The sequence below is a fragment of the Haemorhous mexicanus genome, chromosome 1, assembly GCF_027477595.1.
Source record: "Haemorhous mexicanus isolate bHaeMex1 chromosome 1, bHaeMex1.pri, whole genome shotgun sequence".
NCBI classification, from domain to species: Eukaryota; Metazoa; Chordata; class Aves; order Passeriformes; family Fringillidae; genus Haemorhous; species Haemorhous mexicanus.
The window spans coordinates 41,947,540-41,975,280 of record NC_082341.1 but is presented as its reverse complement, the minus strand read 5'-3'; the positions used below and the strand labels follow the sequence as shown (position 1 = coordinate 41,975,280).

Here is a 27,741-nt window from a genome sequence, read left to right as displayed (position 1 = left end):
CTGAGAAATTTTCATTCATCAGCAATCCAGAAATGACAGAGAATTTGTTTTTGTAGGAAAGGTATACTTAAGATGAAATTCTTAAGTAATTTGGAGAGAAATAACTTATTTTAGAGTGTTGTGGTTTAGGAGCAGTAATCACCAATTAGCTACTGCAGAAATTAACCCTGCCCTGGCTGGAACTAGGACATAGTAATTTTCAAAATAACCAAGAAACCTTAGCTGATGTAGAAGAGGGTACTGGTTTTTTTCCAGCCACGCTCACATTTCTGTGACAGACTTGTCTGCCAGAAGTCTGTCAGTGGAGAATACTGCATCTTTTTGTTAATCCACTAGAGAGCTCCAAGCTCCTCCTTCTGCTATAAAATACCCATTTAAATTTGCCTTAGTAGCATAAATAGTTCTTTATATTACAGAATAAGTAGATTGTGATAAACAAAATATGTTTGTGCAATGCAGTACTCTGTGTGGTTAGAGAAAAGGCCTTCCTTTGTTGTTGAACTATTTTCTCTAGTTTTACTGAAAAATGTTACCATTGTGAAGTTTTATCTAGATGAAAATATAGTTGCTGTTCTTATTTAGCAAACTCCTCTTCTAGTGATGCTGTTACTGAAGAAAATGCTTGTAGATGTATATAGTTTACAGTTCCTGGCAAAATAGTGTGTAATTTCATGTTTAGATTAAAGAAATCTGAAGGGAAACTGCTATGAAAATCTTGTTGTGTCAGAACTGAGGCTGGCATCACGAGGAGCATTAGAAGATTTTATGTGGTAATTTGAAATTTCTGAGTAACTAAAACTGCAGATTTTTTTGTTTCCTCTGGAAACCAGCCCAAATCATTGATGAGAATAAAGATTTATCTTGAAAACTTTGGGTTTGTTACGTGGAATTTCTTCCTCTCTACAGTAGCATTTTTATTTCAAATTGTATTGAAAACATCCTAAAGTTTAGGAGCTATTTGAATTATCTTGGTTATGAGAAGTATTAAATATCTTGAATCCCTTATAGGAGGTGGCAACTCTGTTTCTGTCTGCAGAGGAGCAAGCAAGTTAAAACCAGGATTGTACTGAACCACAGTTCTTAATGAAAGAGGGAAGGGGAGCAAGATCTCATGAAAGGGGACAATATTTTTCCTGTGGCTTTGTTTAGAAATACGAAAGAGCTTACCAAGTATTTTGCTAGCAATATTTTTAGCTTATTTTTGAAAACACTGCATTTTAGTAGTTTAATTCTCTGGGATGTACGTATTTGGGAATAAAAGCAGAACATTGGGGTTCTCTTTGAAATCACCTAAATCTTCTGTCCAGTAGTCAGTTTTTAGGAAAGAAAACAGTTGACTCCTTAAATGTAATTTGAAAAGCCTTGGGGTTTACTCCTTTGGCACATATTGCATAACAGACTAATGCAAAGTAGATGTGTCTTCAGAGGTGACAGAAATCATTTCAATCTTACTGTCAGCATGGGGGGGGGGGAGTGGTTCACAGGCACCTTTTTTACTTATTTATTGAATTTTGTATGGTTATGTGTTAGGGCAGAATAATCTCAGCTAATATCATAATCAGATTGGACCAGGCAAATGAGAGTAATGAAAGTAAAAAAGTAAAATTGTTGGGACTGCCAGCTATTTAAATTTATGGCAAGTTTTGAAATGTTGCATAAAGTGTTGAAGAAGTTCTTATCTTTTATACACTTAATCCCTCTTTTTAGGCATGCAGTACATGAAAGAAACCGCTGTTAAATTGGGTTAAACAAACTAATTTTAACAAAATTTTGGTTTTTGATATTCAACAGTGACTGTGAATACAAAGTGAACTGTGAATTGCTATCAGGATTGCCATTGAATGACCGAAAAGTAAATCTCTTCAGTGGAACTACAGAGATGAGATCCTGGACAAATGGTATTGTATGCTGTGTTGATGAGCCCTTCAGAATTTTTTTTTTTTTTGGTGCTTTATTTGCCAGTGAAATCTTAAGGACTGTCTTCAGTTCCTGAAGATATTGACTGGAATTTTACTTTGCATATATAAAAGCAAAACTGCAAGATCTCATTTAGATTTAGTAGGTTAGTGAGAGGTTTGGGGTTGGGTTTTTGGCAGAATTCTATTCTAGAAATAATTTTATTCTATTTATGCCTCTCAGATACTTTAATGGTACAGGAGTGCATGCGTTCTGAGTAGTCTGACACATTGTGTTTGACATGTGTTATTAGCAAGTAACTTGTTTTCCTTTATTTGTGGTCAGAGAATGTGACTGCAGATTTGTTTGGTTGATTGTTCTTAATAAGACTTGCTAAAGTGGTTTGCCCACCTTGCTGAAGGTCAGAACTTTGTTGTTTATGCCAATTCAAATGGTTTTGAGGCATTCACTAGACTGGATCAAATAATTATATGGATTTAATAAGTAGCACTTCTTGTTGACCCAGTATATTTCACATGTGGAACAGATGTCTGTGGCCACCAGAGAAATCATATTGGAACTGCAGTCCCTGCACACAACAAATCTGACATTTAGCCTTGCATAAATGCATGGATTATTTGGCATACAAGATAGAGAAAAATAGGAATCGATTACTTGTGGATAGATACTGCATTCTGTTTCTTTGCAATAGGTGCTTTGGAAATCAATGTTTTTAGAATTATTGATTAATATGGATATTTATAAACATGGATTTCTTGAATTAAGATCAGTGACAGGGTTCTTGTTGAGTTTCAAATGACTACAAGCTGTCAGTCTGAGCTTGTAGAACAATTTTATCATCATATCATTTAACAGTATTTTCAGGTAGTGCAAGAAACACATGCTACAAAATGCAATTTTGAATATGTCTTCAGACTCCAGTTGTTTGAAACTGTTCATTTCTTTGGCCTTCAAAGCATATGCAGCTTCTGAAGAGTTCTTCAAAGTCTTCCTTCTTTGAGTTATCTGAAAGTTGCCAAAGCAAGAGTTTCTGTTCTGGGACAGGGCAAAGCAGCCTTTTATTCCCAGAATTGTGCAGGCAGGATTGGATATTCTGCTTTAGGGCCTTCTTCCCTGCAAGTCTGACCTACAGTCAGCAAGAGTGAGTATAAACTCTTGAAAGGACCTGGTCAAAAACTTAGTGCTTGGGGATGGCAAGAATCTGGAGGAAAGATCAAATTCCCTGTGGGATTTTTCTATAGCTAGTCTTTGGCTCTTTTCTCAGTCTTTTTCTTGTCACTAAATGTATCCAATCCCGAACTTATCGAGTGGCCCACTGTCACTTCAGAAGTTTTTGCAATGTGACAGTACATAACATTTAATACTCATTGTTCTACATTATGCTCTGTCCTTCCTATCCTGGGATAGCCCTATCTGTTAGGAAGACATGGAGATTAAGATCCATGTACCTAGTGCCAATCTCTAGAAGAACATTCATTATTGGATGCTCTTTAGTAACTATAGTTTGCTAGAAGGGGCTAAGCATCCTGTCTTTTGAACACTCAGTTCTTTGAAGGGGCCAGATGGGAATCCTAGAATGCAAGGCATTCAAAAACTCTCATTTGTCTTTAGATACGGAGTGGAAAATTTGAACTTCCTTTAACATTATTCATTTTTCAGAGAAAGAAAACTGTCATTAAAGTTCTAAAACCAAGTTTCATGGTTAAGAAACCACTAACTTACTGGACTTAAACTTTCTACTTGCATTGCTTAAAACATAAGAGTATGAAAGGTTTTCTATCAGTTCGGAAAAAATAGCTTAAATTTAGGGCTAGTGATGTTGTAATGCAAAGATTACTGATAAAGTGGATAGGTTTTGAAATTAAAACTTCTGGGTATTTTTATTCCTTTTCTTATCTTTGTAAGTTAGAGCAGGGACCTTGGATAAAGTAGTGAAGTTTTTAATTTAAATGTGCTTACTCTTGAAGTTTGTGTAAAGTCTCACTTTTAGGATAATTAAGAAAACTGTAATTTAAATTACTGGCTTTAGACTGCATTAATCATTGCTGTGACTTGCAGGAACTATAAATATAAAGGAAAATAGGATAAATGAGAGTGATTTCAGTATGATTCATTTTTATTATGTGATTTGTGCCCTCATCCTAATTTTTAGGTTACAAATCTTCAGGAAGAATTACTTCACTGCCATTGAAGAACTGTGGAGATTTTGAGCCATGGAAGATGGAGAAAAACGCAAGTGTGAGTTGTTAAATCTTTGACTCTGGCACTAAATTTCTTAAGGCTATTCAGACAGTTCCCCATGTTTCAAGTCAGAAACTGTGAATCTGTATATGTTCATGTTTTTACACCTTTAAAGATGTTATCACTGAGTAAGTATAATTTCCAAGAACAAAATCAGTGATGAAGGGGCTGCTATTCACAGTGAACTTTTCTTGATTTCTGTTTTCAGCTTAAGCAAAATCAAATAATGATGTTTGCTTTATTGCTGTTTGTAGAACTGAAAAGCAGACAAGGTTTCACATGTTCAAGACAGCCTGCTTTATCCATGATGCTGGGCACTGGGAAAGGGTTAAGGAAATTGATACCCCAGAATTCTCAGATGATAACTCAGAGCTGTGGAGGAACTTGTCACCTTTCTCCTTCCTCTCTACTCATTGTCCATCTCATTTAGCAGTTCTTGCATTATCTCTGCTTGTGGTCTTCAGGACAGGCTTTTGTTGTATTAGGCAGTAGTGTGACATGGCAAGGGATTGATCTTTGTGTCCTTTGAAGTGCTTCAAGTACAGTACAGAGGTGAGGGTCTTTTCAGAGGCTGAATTATAGATTGCATTTTCTGATTTTGCTTATAGTTTGTAGCTCTTTTTAAATGTAAAAATCAAAGACCATGTTTGCTTTCAAGAAATATTATTCGGCTTTTTCTGCTTGTTGTAATTTTATTTTATTCCAGGCTTCTCATTCAGTCCATCAGATCCTTGATGCACTTAACTTGCCCCGTAAATACTGCAGATACTATTTCATGACTTCACGTGGGTGTGAAAGAACAAAATGTTGGTTCTGTCATGTTCCAGGACAAGGGGATGAAAAGGTAAAAATATTTATTTAAAATAAATTTTTGTAGTAAGGAAAGTAAGGAAAATACTCTAAATGTGAATACTTTTTAAAACCAAAACATCATCTCCTTTGTTCATTTATATATGGGAAGTAAGTAATCAATCAGAGATTGATGGGTGAAAAAATTGTTGAGAAATTCTTCCTCTCAAGGTCTTCTAAAGTATTTTTTTAAACATGGTGTCATTTTGAACTAGTAGATGCTTTAACACACATCAACAATTAGGCTGTACAAATACAGAGTAGCAGATTGCGAGACATTTCTATTCTGAGCATCAGAGAGTTGAAGCAAACCTTTGCAAAGACTTTGTATGTACTGTTAAAGCCATCTGTGGTATATTACCTTCTGCATATTTTGTGCAACAATAGGCATGTTTGTTTTAAGTTGCTATAATCTCCTTAAATAGAGCAACAGTTCTCATAATATTTGCAAGCAAGAATAATTTTCCAATTATGGGCAAAGTAGGTGTGTTTTCAAATCATTTAACAAAGGCATTTTGAGTTTAATGCTTTAAGAAATTTGCAAGGCAAGCTAGTTGTACTGACAAATAATATTTTGAAATTTGCTGTATGAAAATTTTGTAAGTTAACTGGAAGCAAATAAAAACATCAAAGCAGGTAACCAATAGCAAATGCCTAACTTGTCCTCATCAGGTCTTACAAGATTTATTTCTTACCTACCGTCTTACTGGTATGAGTGCAAGTTTGTCATTGATGTCAGTAAGTAAAAAATTTCAGAACCAAAATGTAAAAAAATAACTTGGAGTTAACCTGTTAGACATAGTTGCTAAAAAAAATTATCACCTAAAGCAGTTTGTCCATCTTCCTGATATCTTAAATGTACTGTGTCAGAATTTTTTAAATACATCAGTGTAATTGGGTTTTATTTTTCTTAATGTTTTCTCTTTTCCTATATATATATATATATATATATATATATATATATATATATATATATATATATATATCAAAAAAAGCTGCTTTATATTTTTGTTAATGCTTTCTAACTCCCGTGACAATTTATATGACATCTTAAAAATCTTAGGATAATTTGAGAGTAGTTTTGTATTGAACATTTTTCCCAAGTGTGATACATCTTTGGCAGGCTGTAGTGAATATTTCTAATTTTCAGCTAGTTTATCTGAAGTATTTTGGTTTGTAGTGCTTCATTGTATTACAAGCACATTAAAGAATTGTTTGCCTAAGAGTATTACAAATCCATTCCATTTGATTTTACTTGTAGTACAGCACTCCAGCAGACTTTAACACTTCTACCCACCAAACCTAGCCAAACTTTCTTGGTAGTCTAAAAGTATACCTGAGTTTTGTTTGTTTGTCTATGTATTTATGTTTTTAGACCTGTCCATTTAAAAATGATAATAGGCCAAGCACCTCATGGTGGCACCAAAGTACATCAAAGAAAAACAGGTAAAGAAGCTATAAAGGCGTCTGATCTTATGCAGGAGGAGTAAATCTACTCAGGAAAAGTGTTATGCAGACTGATAGTCCACTTGCTTAGAGCTCAGTGTTCTCAGTGATAATAGTCACTGAGTGAAGAAAAATACCTTTCCCCACAATGATATTTTTTCTTTTTCATTAAGTAACTGGTTGATGCTTTAAGGCATGACTTCCTAGTATTTAATACTTTACAGTTGTAGTTGATCACACAAGACAGCAGTGCTTGAATTCGTAAAAACATCGTATGTTTTGAAAATCAGCATATTCTTGAGTTCAGCAAGTTGTACAAGTTACCAATTTTTTGGGGTTTTTTTAAAAGATGCCTTTCATTTTCAAGCAGTGAAATCTGTTCTATATTAGGTAAAGTAAACAAAAGACTGTTTCAAATACTTGCCAGAGTATTTAAGGAAAGGGTGCGTCTTAACAACCTGTATGAGTGATGGAGAAGAAGGTAAAGGAGGGGATGCTGTACTCTTCTCCATTGTCCTCAGTGAAAGGGCAAGACGCAGTAAATTGTATTAAGCTGTACACTTAATACAATTTACTGTATTAAGTGTACAGCTTAATACAGTAAATTGTTCAAATGGCATTTCAGAGTGTGGCACAGGCAATCAGTTCATGGTTAACTGGTTTCAAAACACGTTGTTATGCAAGCTGTATTTCTCTTCGTGATTTTATGTTAGCTTTGTGAACCTTACTCATTAATTTTTTTTTTTTACTCCTATCCATTGAAGAAGTTTTTACTCTCTATGACTTCATACTCTCATTTCCCTTCATCCTGTGAACCTCCTAACAGGAAAAAAAAGATATAGGAAGATTTCTTCCTTCATTATTGTTGTCTTACAACTTCAGGGCCTTGGATATATGCTTCTGTTGTGGTGGATTTTGTTTTTGTTTTTTTAATGTGGCTTCCTAAAGAAATGTGATTCTACACTGTCTTACTGTCTCTAACCACCACTAAATGACCTTTGAACCTTTTGGTCAGTTTCAGCCACATGGAATAGGAATTGTGCCTCTCAAAGCTTCCACAGCGTACAGCAACTTCCTGTGAGAAGGATCCTGGTTTTGATCTCACTGAGATAAAGGCTACAGTATGGGGGTTTCTTCCTTATTAAACAACAGAGTAGGAACTGACTGGGAGATGTTGAAGTATTTGGTGAATTCCTGTGCTTGTTCTTCTGAATAAGCACCTCTATGTTATTGTAGTAGGACCATGCTCTTAGTGGAGAGTTGGTTGGTTGTATAAAATACAGAGGCCTTTATTATGGTTTTTTTAAATTGTCATGTTAAATGAGTCATGGAATCAACTGATAGATGACAGAATAGTGTGATTTATACTGCCTTTTGAAAATAGGAATGATCTCTTTCATGTACCTACATTCAAAATCTGTTACAGCTAACTCAAAATTTAAAGATTCTGACATTTTTACATTGTCTGTGGGTGCAGTTACACCTTTCAAAATTGGAGCAACTAAATCAACTGAAGCCCTCTAGAAGGTGTAAATGAATAACACATTTAGTTTCTTTTATTAATGTAATACAGCATGTCCCATGATTGAATACTACTACAAGTGGTTGTCCAAGCAATTTCACTAATACTTGGAGCACTTTTTTTGGAGTCACTCCAAAGAAGGAGAAAAACATATGCCGTAAGAAAGCAAATTAATTTCCTTACTGTAAGCTAAAGTTTATTCTGGAAATGCCTTCAGCCACCTGGGAGTATAGATTTGGATTAAGTGAGTTATAACCTGTTCCCAAGTGACACTTCACGTATACAAAAATTTGACATGATTTTATGAAAGGTATATCTTGGAATATAGCTCAACTTTACAATACTGCTTCCAAATAAAAACAGTACCTTATTGTTTTTTATTTATACTTAGATGTATCATTTTTGTATTTTTTGGCTTGATGCTCTAAATGGCTTTAAAATAAGATGTCCTGGACATAAGTATCTCCAGTATCTCCTGCTTTGATGATAATTAATTTGCTGCATAATGAACTTCATGAGTAAATTGTGTGTCATTTTGAAGTTGCATGTAAAAATAAACCTGATTCAGTTATGTATTACCATGACTACTAATTTAGGGCATTTTCTGTCTCTTGATGTTTAACTATTTTACAAAATAGTATTAAATATGACCAATTTACATTGTTGTGCAGAAATACTGTAAGTGTTCTAGAAGTGGCAGAGAATTTCTAAAAGGGGGTGGGGGTTTTCCTGAACGGGATGCTAAGATATAACATCAGTAGTCTTCATTTCTTCATCTGCAGGGATGGAGCAAAATGTGTAGGTATCACAAAGCTTACAGCTTAAGATGTTGAGACAAGAATGTTCCAATACTGAATAACATTAAAATATCTAGGTGTGAATTTCTTTTTTTGAGTCACTTCAGTCTGTGGTGAAATGGCTCATTAAATCAAGTTAGTTCTGAGCTTTTTGTTCTGTGTCATTATGAATGATTCTTTGTGACAATCGGTGTTACCACCTTAATGTCTGGATGATTTTTTGATTTCTTAGTTGGTACATACATGGAATTTTTACTTACCACATTTCACTTTCACATTTTTGCTTCCCTTTCTTTGTTTACAGTCTCCCACATTTATACTAATTCTGAAGTAACTGCATTTTCAAATTTTCTTTTTTTTTCTTTTTTTTGTTTGCTGTGAGTATATACATAACATGCAAACATTTGTGGTGCCCAGCAACCTCTTTCCCAAACATTGCATCTGCATTACTTTTCTGTTTGATTTGCTGGCCTTTTGACAGAGCCTTTGCCTATAGACCCCATTACCTTCTTATATAATTTGTCAGTATGTATGGGTTACATGGAAGCAATTTAAAGCTCATTATATAATAGAACTCATGCTTGTGAGTAGTTCTTTTGTTCAGCATAAACTGAAGTTATATTTTACTATAACTTTTTTCTTCTTTTATAGATTTGCATGGCAATTCTTAGGACATACATTAGTATCAACGAATCAGGCCTCCTAAAACGTGCAGGTATGGTATAGTAGTAGCTGTTGATGATCTTTGTTACTTAGCTTATTTAAAGCAAATTAAATAGGCTGTCGAAAGAGAAATGGTTGCCACTTCAGCAGTGAATAAAAAGTTCTTCAAATTAAAGAATACATTCAATCCCTGCGTTTTAATGGTACCGTTTCCCAGTAAGGCTAGAAATCTAGATAAGCACTTAGCTCAGGAGGTTCTTAGAAATCTTACTTCCACATAAAATGAACATACCTGACTGTAACTAGACTTCGGAGTAGAAATATGTAAATAGGGCAGGTAGAAGGTTTAACAGAACCTAAATTTTATTAAGGTGCTTTTGAACACCAAAAAATGTTTGTTTTGGCCAAACATCAAAAACCCAGAAAGGCGAGAATGGAAGCTCTTGAAATTAAGCGTTGCTACTGCAGCCACCCTCAACCGCTTTAGTTTAGTCCTTACGCCATATATGCAAAGGATTATGATTGACACATTTTAGGGACTGCAGTTCATTCAGAGCCATCTGAGTTTTTGAGTTCAGTCAGAAAGGGCTTTTGTTTTGTTTTTGCTCTGAACAGTGATTTCTTTTATAGTGCTCCTGAGCAGTCCTTAATTTTTGAAAGCTTCTTAGAGTGTAGCAGAATGAGAACAGGGAATTAAGTTGCACTGTGTGCTGCAGTGTTCCCATACTGAGCACATGAGTGTTTTAATGTGGGTAACACTGGATACCAGCAGGCCACAGTACATGTTTGTAAAGGAAGAGTGGCACTGGAACAGGTTGTAAGACCGTCCACTGTAACACACCACTTCCTAGATCTTTCTGTCTGGAAAGGCCTTACTACATTGATGCATGTACCAAATGTAATCTGGGTTTGTGCATTCTTCTGGTGCTGCACCAAATCAGCTAAACTTTCTAGGAACCTACACAGCTTACAGTGCTCAGTTCAATGATACAACATATTTCAGAATAGTCAGTCTGGTTCTGATAAGGTTAACACTGTATTCAGACTGGATCCTTTCACTCATATTTCTCCTACCCCTGTTCTATAATATCTTGGACAATTAAGCATTGTTACACTGTGTCTAAAATGTAAGGAAATAACTTGTTTAAATAGTTAGCATCAGTTAACCCCAAAGTGAAATTCATTTTAATTGCTATTTCAGTCCAGATATTTGTGCAGTATTACAAAGAAGTTACTCCTGGTGTGGATTTTACTTCTGAAGTGCTGAATGATCTTCTTGTTTCATTGCTCAACAACTGCTTGTTGCAGGAAGTATTTCAGATATTGAATGTAATTGTACAAATCAAGACAGTGGTAGGTGACTTTGTAATATTTTTTAAATCTTAATTTCATAATTTTAGTTTTTTGAGTACTATGCCATAGTACTATTTATAGTAATAGGTTTGTTTTTACTCTGGTACTTAAATCTTGGGTGAGGGGAGTAATTCAGAATACCCTATTAAAAAATCTCTACGCTTTCTAATTGAAGGGAGTTGCAAAACTGAACGTGCATTTTTTGTCTATATTAGCCAGCTGTAGAAGTTCTTCTGAAAGTTTTTGAGCGTGTGGCTTCCTTGAATATAAGAAATGCTGTGCCTACATTAATCAGTACCCTCTGTAAGGTATGAGTTTCATTTGTACTAGTACTGCTTGTTGGAATTTCTGAAATACATTGCCTGTTTGAAAACTCAAACATACCAATTTAAAAACCAGCACTGAAATAATATGAAAAGTGTTATTGTGAGTAGCTGAATTCGTGGTATCGATTTTCATTTATTCCTTCATTTTTGACTGAGATTCACTGTGATGTGTTTTTCCCAATGTTGTTTGCCATTTACCTCTGAAGATGCATTAAGTCATCACAACTTTTAATATGCTTACTTTTCTTACCTTGTTTGATAGCTCATTGATGCTGGTATGTTCCTTGAGTTAGAACATTTTGACTACATTATTAAGTTACTTCGTCAATTGCAAGTTTCCAGTTGGGAAATGAGTACTGTCTTGAACATAAAATCCAGGTATGTCTTTAAGGAGCTATTCTCTAGTTATAGCTGCTTAGCTCCTTCTTCAACATCTATTTTTATAAATTTATGTGGAATCTTTAAAAGATGTTTTGGATGAATATACTATCGTATCATGCCCAGTTGTATTTTAAAGTGCTGTCAGTCTACTGTGTTTTAAAGATCAAGCATTGTTAAATCAAAATTTAGGTTCTGACCACAATTATTAGTTTTTTCCATATCAATCATCATTGTACAATTTGCTGGCAGCTGTGATAGAAGTTTATATAGCTAGCCAAATTAGAAACATCATGGTTGAATATATAATTTATAATATGAATATATCTTTTACCCACTTGAGCATATGGTACTTCTGCAATAAACAACCCTTCTAGGATTAGTTACAATCTGAAGTAGTTTTCTAGTTTCATTTACAGTGTGACTACATAAACATTTGTGCCAACACTGCTAGGGAGGAGGGTCATTTTTTGAGTACTGCTGGGATATGCTGGACCAAATTCAAATCTGTTCAAAAACTGCTAATACTTCCCCATCTCTTGAACATGATCCTTTTTCATTTTTGTATCATCTGCATCAAATACACACACAAGTTGAGAAACTAACTTTGTGATTCATAAACATACCTTTGATTCTTAGTAGAAACCAAATATGCAGCATCTGTGAAAATAGCTTTGCTCAATTATTTGTTTAATACATGCACTGACTTCCCTTGGCAAGATTTTAAATGAGCGTTTTCAGTGTGCAGTTTGTGTAATGTGAAGCAAATAGGATCAAAAATCACATCCATTTAAAGTTCATATGTGATAATTTGTTGTTCAATGGGATGTGTTAAAATTCAAGTATTCTTTTTTTTTCATATGGAAGAATTAAGGAAAGATATTTTGAAAAGGCATGGATTTTTGACTTCAACTTGGCAGTGGCTGAAATTCAGGTACAGTATATACATTCTTCATGACTTCTTTAAAACCTACATGAAATAGCAATTTCTATACATTTTTTAATTAGTGGGCTTTATTATCAAGTATAGTGAGCTTATGCAAAGCCGTGTTTAGGAAGGGTTAACGTGCAGGAGAAAACTGTCTTAGGCCTTTCTGTAATGTCAGTATTTTGATTTACATACTTGTAGTTTTTTATCTTCGTTTTGCATCGAATTCAAAGATTTTGTAACTTTCAGCAATTATTTCCTCTGCTTTACATTTGTTGTGCTTGTAACTGGTAGTGGTACATCATTCCTCACCAAAAAATTTATTTAATACATTATTTAGCAGATAGAATTTGTATCTGGTATACAAACACACAATCGTAAAAGCAATTGTCAGCATTGAGCAGTATGTTAAAGAATAAGAAAACACTGTAAAACATTCTTCATTTGGACACTTGTGTCTTTCATATTCAAGGTCAGATTACTCATTATGCACAATTGTAATATAGTTTGCATATTATCACACATCCAGTGTAGATCCAGAGATTGAAATATAAAAAGGGAAAAAAGAGTACTGATTTTTTTACTCCTTTAACACCAAAGTCATCAAGTGATCTGGCAAGCAAAAGACAAATTCGTATAGAAAATAACCATAAACTCAGCATGCATCATGGGAAAAAAAATACTGAATAAATGCCAGTTCCTAAATAGGATGAATAAGTTATGAGCTTTCTCAATTGGGGTCATGACATGAAAAAAAGAATTTAATTTCTTGAGGGATAGAAGTAATTAGCAGTCCATGCAAGTTTGGCAACATGTAACTGCCATATGACCATGAATGTTCTTGGCAGTAGCATTTCATCTGCATTTTTTCTCCTTTAAGTCTATCCCAGGTACATATCTCAAATTTCACTATATTTTCTGTTTGGTTTTCTGGAAGCAGGTTTGCTTTCATTTATCCTCTGCCTCCTTTACAGCACTGCAAGGAAAAAAGGGATTGGACCAAGCTGGGAGCTTTGTATCTTAATGCAAGAACTGGTTGTGAACATTTTGAGGATCTTCAGAAATTGTTTTTATCTATTGCTGAAATTCTAACCAAGGATTCTGAGACAGACAGACCAGGAGTCCCTTTTTGTGATTTTGCTGATATAGGTAAAATTAAGATGCAAGAAGTGCTTTTTGTAGAGGATTTAAAAGATATAAAAAATTAATTCATATAGTTTTCTGATTCTTAGTTAATGTTATGTTACAATATTCTGAATCTTTTGAGGTATAAATACAGTCAGCTGTAATGTTCAGTACAAGCTATTTTCCAGTAGAAATAAAATGCTTACACTTTAGGAAGATTCTGAAGGAGGAACAGTAGAGCTTTGTGAAATCAAAAAGAGAACCCAGAATTCATAATCTTTCACTAAAAATGGCCTATGCTCAGAACAACGGCAAATGTATTTAAGTATTTTCATGTAAAGTGTCACATGAAAATGTTACATCATGTTATTAGCATAAATAAGCTTTATTTCTGTAAGTATATATACTTGTGTGTTTTAAAACACATTGAACAGGTTACGTCATGCATGTAATTTGTACCTTTTTTTTTTTTTTTTAGTAAGTTGGATTTTTAGAATTATTTTATTCTCCAAAGAATCAATGTTTTCTGCAAGGGCTGGGTGCTCAAGAACCCAATGTTTTATTAGTTCTGGCAGGTTTTCTTGCCTCTTTCCTCCCTATGCCCATTCATTTGCATATCTGTATTATTCTTCCTAATGAGTTTGCAGATTACTGAGACTTGGTGAAGTGTCAGTGGAATATTAAATCATTTTGCAAATAGATATTTTTCAACCTGTATTATCTACTAAAACATAATGAATATTTATTCCAGGTATGTGACATATCTTTTCTGACCGCAGACTTTCATATCATAAAAAAGCTTCCAGTTGTGACAGAGGGAGAAAATTTTGTTGGAGCTTGGAACTTAGTCCATCTTTCCTAGAGCAGTGGTGTCCCAACTGATAGGACATCCATCAGTAAAAAATTTTTGAGCAGTGACCCACAATTTATTTATATGTTATATACATGTGCTACTACACCAATATATTAAATTCTCTATAAACTATGCACAAAAACAGGAATTACAAATACAAGATAATTATTAAACACTGTATTTTGAAGTATTTTACTTATTTTTATTTTCTAATAGTACAAAAAAATATTTCCTTCCCACAGCTGAATAGATTGTTGTATTCACACCCTACTTTGAGACCACTGCTCAAAAATTCTAACAGTTCTTCCAAAGAGGTTGTAATTACTCAGTTCTGCAATTACCAGAATTTCTTCATAGTGCCATAAAATGTAAAGCTTACTTTACAAATAATGATGTTACTAAATTATGCCATTACATGTCCAATCATTTTATGGATGACTTGGACTACTCTGAAATACTGTCTGAATAAACTATAGTTATTTACTCCTGATGTTAAGACTTAGGAAGTTGCTGCTTTCAATGGCAAGTATTTCAGAAAATGTATTTAGTATTTTCACAATTACTGTGTTTCTGAAATGTGTCATTTCTTTAAAACTGCATTTACAGGTTAAATAAATAAACAAATAAGCCTTATTCTTTTTCTTTCCAGTAATGAAAAATTCACAGAATAATAAAGCAGACAGACTTTTCATTGGAAGGACTGGGATAAGCGTAATGTATTCGTATCACAAAGTACTGCAGTGGATAAAGGTATGCCGTGCTACAGGAACATGACTGGAAGAAAAAGAGAAGAATTAGTAATTTCTCTTCTGGATATTAAACTCTAATTTCTGTAGTGGAATGACTGGGTGTGCCACCTGCCTCCTAGTACTTCCTAACTGTCCAGCTGGACCAACGCATTTATTGTGCCATTCTGACCAGTAGTCTTCTATGGAGCCTATAATAATTTGATCTTACAACCTAGAAACGGATGGCTCATGTTCATTTTGTGATTTTTCTGAGCCGAGGTTGAGTCTTCCTGAGATACTGGGCTGAGGTGCTGATGGATTATTTCCCAGAAACATGACTTCTTTCTTCCACCTGGCAATCATGGTGCATGCTGAGACCTCCCAACTGAAGTGATATTTAGAGAGGTTTGGGCAATTTCCTGCACTGGTGCTTCTGCATCTGACCTCAAATAGAATGGATAAGGCCAGGAAGACAGAAGAGCAGTATAGCACATCTGCCTGTTCCCCAGAACTGCTGAAGTGCTTTTCTTCCACTGAATCTAAGTTTCTAAGTTCCATGAATCTTGTAAAACTCCAGTAGTCACCAAGAAATACCTTTACAATCATATCTTTGCTGTCAAACATTACACAGAGCCAGGGCTAAGAGACTAGACTTTTGATTGGATGTTTTACATTCCTTATGCCTCAGGCAGTGTTGGTCATAATTTCACTGCAGTAAAATCCATTGCAATGTTAAATCTGTCTTTTTCTTCCTGGAAGGCACCAGTGCATACCAAACTCGATCTCTTATAGAAAGCAACATGAAAAGTGATAGCATAAGAAGTGATATAAACCCCCAGTGATTTTAGATTATGTTTTGGTCAGTGATCACATTCTGAACTTGGGCCTGATCCTTTCAGCTAATAATTATGCTGTACTGGGATGTGTGGCATGCATGAATTCTCCCACCTTGGTCAATCCCCAAGCCCTCAGGGATGTTCCTCATCCTGTACAGGTTGATTTCTAGCATGCACTTTTAGGAGCAGAAGGAAATGCTCTCAGTTCCCTTTTCTCTCTTGAAGTTTTAGGTTGGCTTTTCTTTGCAAATTACCATCAGGGAACCCTTCCTAGTTCACATCAAGGAATTAAATTGTCTTTTGTACAATTGTCTCTAAGGAATGACCTTCAGGAATTCTGTTATGTAAAAAACCTGTGCACTGCTCAGTCTGTTTCCAGGGTCAAGCCAAGGAGATATATAGTAGATGTGCTTAGTCTAGAGACAGGATGCCTGTTCTGATGAACCATTAAGTTTGCAGCATCAGCTTCATTAGCTGAATGGTCTTCAACAGGTCCCTTTCAAGCTGCAGCACAGTAGGATACTGTTTAAGAGTAAAGGGGAGGAGAGAGATGGTCTTTGCATTAGCACTTGAGTAATACTGCACTAGAACTGTAGGCATTTTTGTTCCACAAACTTAGCAGTTAGAACAGTTAAGATACTCCTGACCACAGAAGAGAGAATCTAAATTCTTGGCATTGAGGAGTGGTAGTGCTCACATGCCCACTGAAGAGTTTTGTTTGGCTTGGGTTTTGGCTGTCTTCTTCAGCATATAGTGTTTGTGTGCCTTCAGACATTTTAGCTGTTTTCCAATCCATCTTAAGGGAGAGCCTTATCTTGGATTGCACAACCCCTGATATTTCAAGGAGATTCATCTTCATGTCCTAATTTCTTCTCCTAATGTGTGAGAAGCACATGTAGTGTTATTCTTTCACAACATGAGTTGCTAAAAGTAAATGCTTATTACAATACTGTGATTTCTTTCATGTCTCGAGCAAAAGATCTTTATTTCTTTGAGAGTGCTGTGTTAGGTATCAAACCTACTTCTCAAGAGATTACTGATCAAGATCCTCAAACAGCTTTGTAGGCAACCTGTGTTGACCATATTAGAGTGTGAATGAGGTTCTGCTCTGAAGGATTTTTATCAGAACTGGCAGATAATTTATCTGCCCCAAATTTATCTCTGCTTCAGGAAGCTGTCATTCTTACCTCTCCCTACCTGTTTCACTCCATTATATATATCAGATAAATCCCTAATCCTGGGCTGATGGGCTAGTATCTACTTGGTCCATGTCTTTTTTGCCCAGAAGGTAGTCCAGAAAGTAAGATAGTAATGAATTTGCTCTTCCTGCTCTGACCAAACTAATTTTGGCTTTAGGATATGCCCTGTGCTGTTTTATGAGTAAGCTGGACTGCCTGAAACTCTAAATGTGCTTTTCATATCATTTTTCCTTCAAGAACATCAAACCCCTTTATTGCAGAGCTTTGGTGGCTCTTGGGGGTAAAATATGTATGCTGCTTGGGCCTGAAGAGAATTTTCTTTGTAAGAGGTAAGGAATATTCATAAAACAAATGTACTTCAAAAAAACAAACAGCAACAAACAGCCAAAAAGTTGTTGAGATGAAGTTTCTGTAGAAAACCAGTCAAAATACCAGTCTGGAATCTGATGATAAAGTTGTTGGTTGTTACAGTGTTGGCCAGATAGGCCCAGCTTCTTCCCGTTTATTGTCCTACTGCTTACAATCATCAGTGTTTTCTTTGACTTATGCTGGAGTAATTATTTCAGTTTAACAGTTATGTCTCTGCTGCAAAATTAAAATTCTTTGTGTGATCTTTTAGAATTTTGTAGATTGTGTAGTACTGAATGAAATCAAAATAAAAAATATTAATAAACCACAGTAAGCACATAATATTATTACAAAGTATATTAAAAATACTGTATTGAACATTATATAGTAGAAATAATGTTATGGAGAAGTGTGTTGGGAACTCTTTGACAGTAGGTTGGTAGAGTTTTTTTGTCTACATAGTAAAAAAAAAACTTAAAACTCTTCATTTGAAATTCTACCAGACTTCACCCCTGATTCAGTTTGGAACAGATAACTGCATTGATACCTCTAAATCTGTGCCACCAAATTAGATCTGTTCTATTTTATATAAATATACTCTGTGTACACTGATACCATTGCTTTCTCTGACCTTCCCTCTTTCCCTCTCCCTCTTACACCAGGGAAGGAAGGTTTTGGATAAACTGCATGAGCTACAGATAGATTTTACACTCTTGCAAGGACTTGTAGGTGCAGGGAGGTCAGCATCCAGATGTCAGATTGTTAATAAAGCTGCAGAAATCTTTCTTTATTCTGGAAATTTGGATGGAGCAACAAGGGTATTGAGAGGTAAGCCTGTCTTAAAATTTTGACTTAAATTTGAACAGTTCACTTCTATGACAGATTTCCAATAAAAGTTACAAGCTGGTCTGTGTTACTAAATACCGTCAATTATACTGAGGCAGCAAAGGAAACATGATCATCTTACTGGTTAGTATTCTTCTTTATATGTATAAGAAATATTACAACTAAGTTTTTCAGATGTTTTCACAGTATTCTTCTATCAACACCATTCTACCTAAAGATATGCCATAATGAGGGAGGAGTGCAGCTTGGAAAATGATGCTGTTCCATGCTGGGAGTGCAGTTTTCCTTTGAACCAGGGGACATTCAGTGTCAAATTTCTGGCTTGGGTCCATGCAATGTTCCCTTGTGCCTCACAGAATCCACATTTGATATAATTGCTTTAGGGCAGTACCATATTTCTGCAATTATTACATATGGTTTTTTGGAACTCAGATCTGCTGAAAATAGAAGAAATTCAGAAATAAAAAGAATAGAATGTATGCTGTAAAGTGATATTGAAGATGTAAATTTGCTCTTCAGTTTTATAGCTGTACATAGATACATATCTATATATGCCACTGACAGTCAATTTTACTGCAGTGATATTTCACAAAAGGGGTGATTTACAATATAACAGTTCAGAGAATCATCTAAGGAGTATTGGTCATGAGGAACAAATTATTAATAAGTCAAGCTGCACTTCCTGTGCAATTCTGAAGTTTGTGTTATGGTACAGTTTACAGTACATTCTTAATATCTCTAAGTCTCAACATCCAGAAGTTCCAGTTCCTAGAAATAACACTGCACTGTTGTTTGCCTCAGAGTCAGAGTGGATCACAGATGCACCATTGTGGCCCTGTGATAAAATGGACATCCTCAATCGACATAATCTGTTATGTGCAATAGTGCACAAATACTTGAGGAAGAGTTTGTACAGGCAGGCATTTGAAGTTCTGCAGAACTTACCGGGTTTGCAGCATCATTCTGGTAAGTAAAGAAAAAGATACTGTGTAAAGAGCTAAAAATTTAACAGATGATCCTGTGCTGTTCTTGTAGTGTTTTGTAGCTAAAATTTGTTGAAGTAAGATGGGTTTATACAAGCCTGTTTGTGTTTTCCAAAGAGTATAGTGTCAGTTAAATATGTGTTGTGCTCTGCAGCTCTTGCTGCACTTGTGCACGCACTTGGATGTGCACACACACCCGTCCTCTTTTGCTCAGTTACTACACAGACAACAGGAAAGACTCATCAAAATTTTTAAGGATCTGTACAGTATATACAGTGAGATAAAATAGCAATATTTTAATTTTATTTTATCTTAATTTCAGGTGAATGAGGTGGGGATTTTTTTCTTTAACTGAGCTGGCTAACCTAAGCGTCTCTTGCACACCATGTTAAGAACTGAGTGCTCTTTCAGGCCTAATTTATCTGGCAAATTTTGGTTGAGTACTTCAGAATGAGATATGTAGTTACTTAGGCTCCACTGAGGAAACCTCAGCTGATTCCTGTGTGTAGGTCTCAGTCTACTGCCACTTTTAGGTATGTTATGAGAGATTGGTTGGAAGATCATCTACTTTAGAGAATAGTGAAAGAATCTAGTTCTTCGAGTTAAGAGGTAAATACAACAAGGCTGCTCAGTCCTGCCAGAAAGGTGACAGTTCAGAGTAAGAGTAGAAGCAGAAAACCAAGGGGGTTTTTATTGGTGGAAATCTTAAATCTGAGAGATTAGATGAAGATTGTATTTATAGGCTGGAGCAAGTGAATGTATTTTTATGTGATTCTATTGCTTTTGGCAGCAAATTGTTACTTGAACCTTAACACTTGTCCTTCACAATGTGAATGAACTACTGTATGAAAAGACTTTTGATGAATAAAGCATTCATGTTATCCCAACCTTGTTCCATCTTGCTGATAGGGGCAAGAGTTCTGATTTAGGTACTGATTGAGAAATGATCCTTCAACTAGATTTGCATTTTCATTAATTCAGTAGTTAATATTAATATTTTAATTTCATTTCAGATATTATAGATGCTTCTCAATACAGCTGCCTTTTTAATAAGCTGGTAAATGCCTGTTTTGAGAACAAGAACCTTGGGGTCTCATCTTCTGCAGTAGACTTCATGCTTTCCAAAAAAATTGCTATTGATTTTGTTTTACTTAGAGGATTAATCACAGCTTTGGGAAGAAGTTCTTTATGGTCCAAAGCTAGGACCTATTACAAAAGTAAGTTGCTTCTTAAACAATATCCTCCCCTTACATTATTTAAATAATGTGTTCATAACATTTCAGTATGAGTAAAAAGAAAAACAGTACTTTCTGTGTCACCCTCAGGAATTTATTTGTTACCAAAAATACTTATTAGGAAACGGTGAGTTGAAAACAGGAATCAGTGCATACTACCTGGCATGAAATAAATGTAGTTGTGATAAAATTAATTTTTTACATTCAGTTCCAGAATTTCAAGTATGTGAGCTCTGAAATGGTTGAAAAGTGCATCATCTTCACATTTTCATCTAGGCAAATTAGATTTCCTGATACTTCTCTCTAGAAGTGTACCAGCATCTCTGTGGTGGTAAAATTATTAATATTTAAGATTTGAGAAGTCTGGCTAATTATTTTATCCTACCTATAAAAAAATTCATTTCAAATGAAAGCTAATAGTCTGTAATTGTTTTCAACTCCCCATTTCTGAGCTAAGATAATACTGGGTGCACCACTCTGCAAAGGGTCTCTCCATACGGTCACATTATTTATTTACGGTTTGATTCTGTCAGTTGCAGTTAGCAGACTGCTTTAAGAGACCATCCTTTCTGGAATGGATACTTGGTTTTGTTAACATTGGACTTAGAGTTTTTTTTCATCTCTTTTTTTTCCCCTTGAAATGCTGTATATGTTGGGTTGCTGGGATCACTTGACAGAAGAGAGGTGAACAAAGTAGGAGATGCTGTTCAAATGTTCTATCATTTTGACCATGATTAACAGCCTAATTGTACAAGTCTGCCTATTACAGACTTGCTGTCTCCAGACTTCTGACACAGCTTTTTAATCATAGCTGATAAAACTCATTGGGAAAAAATTCCAACATTTTACAACTGTCAATATTACGTGTGAATGCTGTGTGCTGTGCTCTCCAATCAGGCCATTTCATAGGTGAAATAGTAAAATCCATTGAGGCTTTGGGGTTGGGGTTTTTCCACATTTAGTCACACAGAAGAGAGATCTGTGTTTAGTATTGGTAATCCTAATTCCTCATTTTCTGCATTTACTCTCAGATGCTTTATCACTGGGTTGCTACCCAGAGCTGCAGGGAAATTTATATCACAAATTCCTGAAGATTCCCTCTTACCTGTCTGAAGTTGAGATGCTGTTGGCCATTGAAATATTTCTTGTTTCAAATGCCAGTGATATTCAAAGTTCAATGACTACTAGTCAGACTCTTCAGATAATACTGAAAAGGTTTGTTGTAAGATATGTACCATTTTGATTGTATTTATTCATGTGATCATGTAAGTAATAGATCTTGTTTTCCTTATCCTTCCCAAAAAATACATGTCTTCCTTTTGTTCCTTAGAAAAGTAAGAAGTTTTTTATTTCTTTTTCCCATGTGTATGCTACTGTGTATCTGTTTGTTTTCTTAAATAGTAAGTTCTGCTCTTGAAAAAAATGTACACATGTCACTTAGGCACAACCTTGTTCCAAAACTAATTACATGCCAAAACTTGAGTAAACCTTATAGATCCAAGCATGTACATGAATTCTTGCTATATCCAGTTCATTAAATGGTTTCCATTCCTTTACTGAATCTTCCAGCCCAGAGATTTTTTTTTTTCATTAAATGTGCTGTGAATATTGCAGAGCTACTTTGCACTGGTATTAAAGCTTACTACTTTTCATTACCATTAAAGATGTTAAAAATGCTCTTTCTATAACTTTTTAATTCTTCAGAACAATAATATAATCTGTCTAGAAATTAGCATAATATTTATCAGTGAAAAATGCAAGGCATTATTTTTATGTTTTTTTTAATCTTCCTGCAGTATAAAGTGTTAGACAAGTGACACATAGGCCTGTATAGTACCTAATTTTATATTTGTTAAAATTCCCTTACAGATCTGAAGATACAGTTCAGAATAACAGTGCCTATAACGAGGCAGTGGAGAGGCTGATCCAGGCGGCTCATTTATCTGATCCAAAGCTTTTTCTTAAGCATTTGACAATGAATGTTAATATGGAAGAAGTTTACAGGCTGGAGCATTCATCTGCTCTAAAATGGCTTCAGGAGAATATGAAATGGGCTGAGAAGGTCTGGCTGTTCCAGTAGTTACTAAACAGTTCCCACTGTGTTCGGACTGTGCCTTACTGTTTTACAGCAAGGTTTCAAACTCAAGTTGTGGTTTTAAATACTATATTGATGGTAATGCAGAGAGTAGCACAGAAATAGCAATTTTTTTTCCCTAGCTATCACACTGACTAATATAGATGTTTTGCAATGGCATCACCAGATAATGAGGAAGCTGCAGCTTCAGAACCTGCATTCTTCATTCTTACAAAGAATTAGCACTTAGCTTGTTTCTCCCAGCAGGTAATCATATAAGTGTAGTATAAGCATAAATAAGAGTGTAGGTAAGTGCCTTGGTTGAGTGCATCTACTGTTCTTGAGTGAGACATTTTCCACATTCATTGATAGTCTGTAGAAATAATACCTTTTTCCTTTTGTCTGCCTCACAGTAACTTGTGAGGTCACTGTCCCAACTGTTTGCACCTTAGATCTTAATTTCTTTGCTCCAAAAGCCCAATAAAAAACACTGAGAATAAAATAACTTCAAAATCACTTGAGACATGCCTGATTTAGGATACCTTTCTTCACAGAACTGAGAGCCTACATGTTGCTCACAGCTGAAGGTTTAGTTGATAATTTAATTAGATATTTATTTGATGTAGATAATAGCTTGTGTATGGTTTCACATTTGTATGTATGGATACTTCCACTCAAAAGGAAAACGTGCATTCTCATTTGATTGTGCTCTTAGAGGTGGGTTTGCCCATCTTTTAGGTTCTGCCGACTGCTTGATGAGATGGAGACTTTTAGCAAGCTTGTTTCACCATTCCTCGTTCTTCAGGATTTCTGGGTTTTTTCCACCTGAAAATCCTGAATCACATTCAAAGCATGAGTTACATGAGTCACATTCTACAGCCTGAGTAAGAAGAGCTAAACATTTAATACCAGAAAACCTCTCTTGGCAAAACAATACAGCCTCTGTCAAAGTTGATACTTACTGAGCCCACCAATTTTGTAGTGTTGTTAGTTTAGATCTTCAGCACCAACCTTCACAAACTTGCCAATAATACAGCTTTTTTGGTCCTGCTCTCCATCCCCTTTAAAGCCTTTAGTTCTGAACACTTAAGTTCCTTTGGGTATAGAAGTTCATGAGTTTTTAGGCTGTTCCATCATAAGTGAGATTAACATGGGGGAAGAGGACCTCAGTGTTTGAAAAATGTCTCTCCTTTGGAGTAGCATAAGTCTATTCCCAGTTCCTGCAGCATTATTTCACATGTCCTTTGCAGCTCTAAATCATGAAAGCCATCATGACTTTAGTACTGGGTGGTTGTGCGGAGGGTTTTGGTGTCAGGGTTTCTCTGTTTGGGGGAGGTTGCCATTCCAGTCTTGCGGTTTATGCCATTGATCTGATGTCATGAATGTGATTGTCAGTTGTTGGATTCCTGACCTCCTGAGGGCCAGGTCCTGAACTTTTTCAGTACAGCTTCTCATCCAGTCTGTTAGGGAGTTGCTACTGGAAGAGAGAGGATTGAATCTGATGACCACCAGGATTGCTACTTTCCTCCTGTGCCACCTGTACAGAAAAATGCTAGGATAGAGGCTCTTGTTTTTTCACAGGGTATCATTTTTCTGTAGGGATCATCTGCCGGCCTTGTAAAAAATGCTAGATCCAGTACCAGTGGTACCAGATGGCATTTCTGTAGAAGCCATTCACCTCAGTCTTAAGAGTACAGTTGGCACTGGTCCAAACAAACTTTGGGTTCTGCCCCTTCACATTCACAAAGATAGCTCTGCCATTTGTAAGGGTATCCACCTGATCAAATCTAACTGGATTCTGCTGATTTTGCTTCTCAGTAGCTGAAAGACTGGTTAAAAAGTAATCAGGTTTCAGGTGAGGGATCTAAACTGATGCTCTTGCAGGCACTCCAGCATTAGTGTAAAGAGCAATTTTGAAAGGTTCCAACAAACTAAAACTGGTAGTAAGAAGCAAAGTCAATTTTGCTAATTACTTCTTGTAAGATCCTTTGTGGCTTAATCTCCCTTGGAATTAGACAGAGGCTATCTGAACCTCAGCTAAATCCCACGTTTCTGTGAGTGGTACCCAATGTGGCTAATAGTGTGTTTGACAGACACAGAAGGACAAAATTCTCTTTGTATGGCTTCAAAACTTGTGATGTTCTAGAGACAGCAGAATTTTTTCGTCTATAAGCAGCCTTGAATTTATACTTAGATCATCCCCAGGACAAAACTCCAAATGTTGCTTTATTTTTCAGACAAAGGTTAATCATTGACCTTCAAGCTTAACTTGGAACTGTGTAAAATATTTGCAATGTTTTGGCTCCATCTCCTGAGTATCGTCTTCAGCTGATAGGATGTGATCTCAGTCATGTTTTATATTAACAAGCAAAGCAAGCTCCCCACGTCATTGCTCAGAGGTTTTGTTACAACTGAGGCTTCTAGTCTTTGTGTCAATATAGTGTTTCTCCATTTATCACCATGATAAACCAGTAGGCAATTGAAACAACTTTGCTGTTTAGTCCTGTATTTTGCTTTTTTGTTCTGTCTGGCTTCATGTGAAATACAATGCAAGTCTCCTCGTTTTGATGTGTATCAGAAGGCCAGAGTAACACTCTTAGTAACATTGTAGGTATTTTGGTTAGAGAAATTCCATGTGCCAAACAGGACAAAACTCCAGTGTGGTATGGAAACGAGCCTGGAAAGATGGAAAAAGTATCCTGAAGAATAACATCAAGTACAGCAGAGGCAATGCAGTTTTGCAGAGGCAGCCACTCAGTAGATAATACCCATATTTTTGTTTTCTCTCAGTATAAGTTAAGCTGAAAGAACTTCTGTTTGACATTAAACAACATATTTGGTATAATTTTTTCATATAGGAAATAAAATATATGTTAACCTGTTTACAGAGAGAGAGATGGAAAAATATGCAAATAAAAACTTCCCTGTGCTGTGCTCAGTAGCTTTCAGTAGACAACACTGTGCTCCTTCAGTATGTTGTTGGATGCTTGAGAAATTCCCTCTGTGAAAATCTTTCTTCAGTTTTCACTGATTACACACTATGCTCTTGGAAAGATTATTTTTGTTGGGTGTGGACAGTTTCTTGTAACTAAAGCAGAATAATATGGTTTGGAAGACTTACCACAATTTTATTTCAAAATATTGATAATTTTGAGAGTTTCAAGATGCAGGACAGAGGTGAGAAGCTGGAAGTAGGACCTTGATAGTTTTATGGTGTTTTATAAAGGGTAATGGGGGAGGAAGGGGGAGAATTTTGGAGGAGTTGTTAAGTTGTTAATAAATGGTTTTTAATATTTATATAAAGCATTCAAAATATCTGAGTCTGTATTGTCATTAAATTATTTAATTCTATTCAGATTCCTGTAATGAACATTCTTAGATATGCAGCAGATAGGCAAGCAGCAAAGCAGAGGTGGAGAGTTTAATATCTTGTAACACTACAAGAGCCTGGAGAATGATATGCCGCATGAGGAGGTTAAGAAAGTGTGAAATCAGTCAGACTATGCAGTTCTTCTTCACACCAGAGCACACAATGTAGCAAACGCTCATGAATAAATTGGGCTGAAACTCCCAGCTGTGGAGGTGGCCAGCTTCCAGCTTTTACTGGAAGTGGAGGCTACAGCCAGGGTTACAGGCTGTGCTCAGTTCACTGAAGAATTCAAATGGATGTTAGTTTCACTTGAGGAGAAATAGTAAAATTAAATATCTCTGCTGCAGTAGTAGAAGTTTAATTACTAAAGTCTCAGTGTCATACTCCTCAGCTTAATAAACTTTAGCCACAGTAGAAGCAATTATTCACATTTCTTGTCCTTTCACATTCTCCAGATGCATCTTGCACCTTTGTGGTTTTATTGGAGAAGGGTTTTTTTTGCAAATCCAGCTCCATATTTTTGAGTCTACACTCCTGTGTAACTTTTTTTTAATTACTAGAATGATGTGTAGTATCAGAATGATACTGACATGATTGTCTCAGAGTTCTGGACCATTGCATGTGATAGGATTGGAGAAAGTGATGCTAGTTTTTGACCTTCCACAGACCAAGGACCAAAACAGAAACGAGTGAGGAGAAAACAGTTCCAATTGCCATTTCTAGCAACTTAGAACTAAGAAGCAAGAATGTTTTAAAATTCTCTGTTAGGGCTCAAAATGGCAAAATACAAACTTTTTCAGATGATAATTTTATCTGGTATTAAACAAGCTTTCCATTTAGAAATCTGTGCAGCTCTTGCTGAGCTAGTGGGATGTGTCCTGGGTATTTATAGGGAATATCGTGACCAGATAAAACAACAGTAGTACTCCCATCAGCGCAATAAATGTTGGGACTTAGATAAAAAGCAGGAATTAATTCCTGAGCTGGGGCAGGATGAGGGTGTTCTGTTTGAAAATGTGTACCCTAAGCAGTGGAGCTGGTATCTGGCACTGGCACCTGCTGATGACTTCTCCCAATCTATTTTATTCCTCAGCAAGTTAACATAAATTCCAGGTGAAAAAAACAGCATGCTTTTCTGTTGAGTCAATTAAATTTATTTTTTCATTTACATAATTGTCCAGCCAATTTGCTTACATAACTGATTGGCTTCAGTTGGGAAGTGAAAAACAAACTGCACGTTACGAAAATTATTAAAATCCCTCAAGGGCTGTGAGAATGTTAACTTGATTTAAAGCTTCACTGAACTACAGATAGTTCCTAAACCTTGACAGTTCTCTTTTTAACCTTTTCTGGCTGGAAATGGAATAGATTGCATGCAAGTAACAGCAATCCCTAACAGTTAATCTCCCTTTGTATTCGAACACTGGCAGCAATAGAGACATTTTTGCTCCAAGGTTCCATGTCCCTATGTCAGGTGCATTTTGACACCAACTACCTTGGTGTCAAAAAAAAAAAATAAATAGAGGTGTAAATGTATGTGTACATCGAGAGTTACTATTGCAGGACATAGTCTAAGCTGTGCCAGGGGAGGTTTAGGTTGGACAACAGGAGGGACTTCTTTCCTGAAAGGTTGATTAGACACTGGAATGTGTCTAAGGAGGTGGTGGAGTCACCGTCCCTGGAAGTGTTTAAGGAAAGACTGGACGTGGGTCTCAGTGCCATGG

At 35.7% G+C, this 27,741-nt stretch overlaps 1 protein-coding gene across 1 annotated transcript in view; it reads left to right on the top strand.

Moving 5' to 3' along the window:
• TOPAZ1 (testis and ovary specific TOPAZ 1) overlaps window positions 1–25,498 on the top strand; it is a 38,927-nt gene extending 13,429 nt beyond the window's left edge. Inside the window, exons 6-21 of the mRNA XM_059861800.1 lie at window positions 1,792–1,898; window positions 4,070–4,155; window positions 4,865–5,002; window positions 9,424–9,487; window positions 10,637–10,788; window positions 11,004–11,096; window positions 11,377–11,492; window positions 12,360–12,426; window positions 13,395–13,569; window positions 15,048–15,148; window positions 18,172–18,337; window positions 19,157–19,321; window positions 20,352–20,555; window positions 21,605–21,788; window positions 22,443–22,635; window positions 25,274–25,498. Of these exons, the coding sequence (XP_059717783.1) occupies window positions 1,792–1,898; window positions 4,070–4,155; window positions 4,865–5,002; window positions 9,424–9,487; window positions 10,637–10,788; window positions 11,004–11,096; window positions 11,377–11,492; window positions 12,360–12,426; window positions 13,395–13,569; window positions 15,048–15,148; window positions 18,172–18,337; window positions 19,157–19,321; window positions 20,352–20,555; window positions 21,605–21,788; window positions 22,443–22,635; window positions 25,274–25,357 (2,095 nt within the window). The 3' untranslated portion in view covers window positions 25,358–25,498. The remainder of the gene's footprint in view (window positions 1–1,791; window positions 1,899–4,069; window positions 4,156–4,864; window positions 5,003–9,423; window positions 9,488–10,636; window positions 10,789–11,003; window positions 11,097–11,376; window positions 11,493–12,359; window positions 12,427–13,394; window positions 13,570–15,047; window positions 15,149–18,171; window positions 18,338–19,156; window positions 19,322–20,351; window positions 20,556–21,604; window positions 21,789–22,442; window positions 22,636–25,273) is intronic.
• The last annotated feature ends 2,243 nt before the right edge of the window (window positions 25,499–27,741 follow it).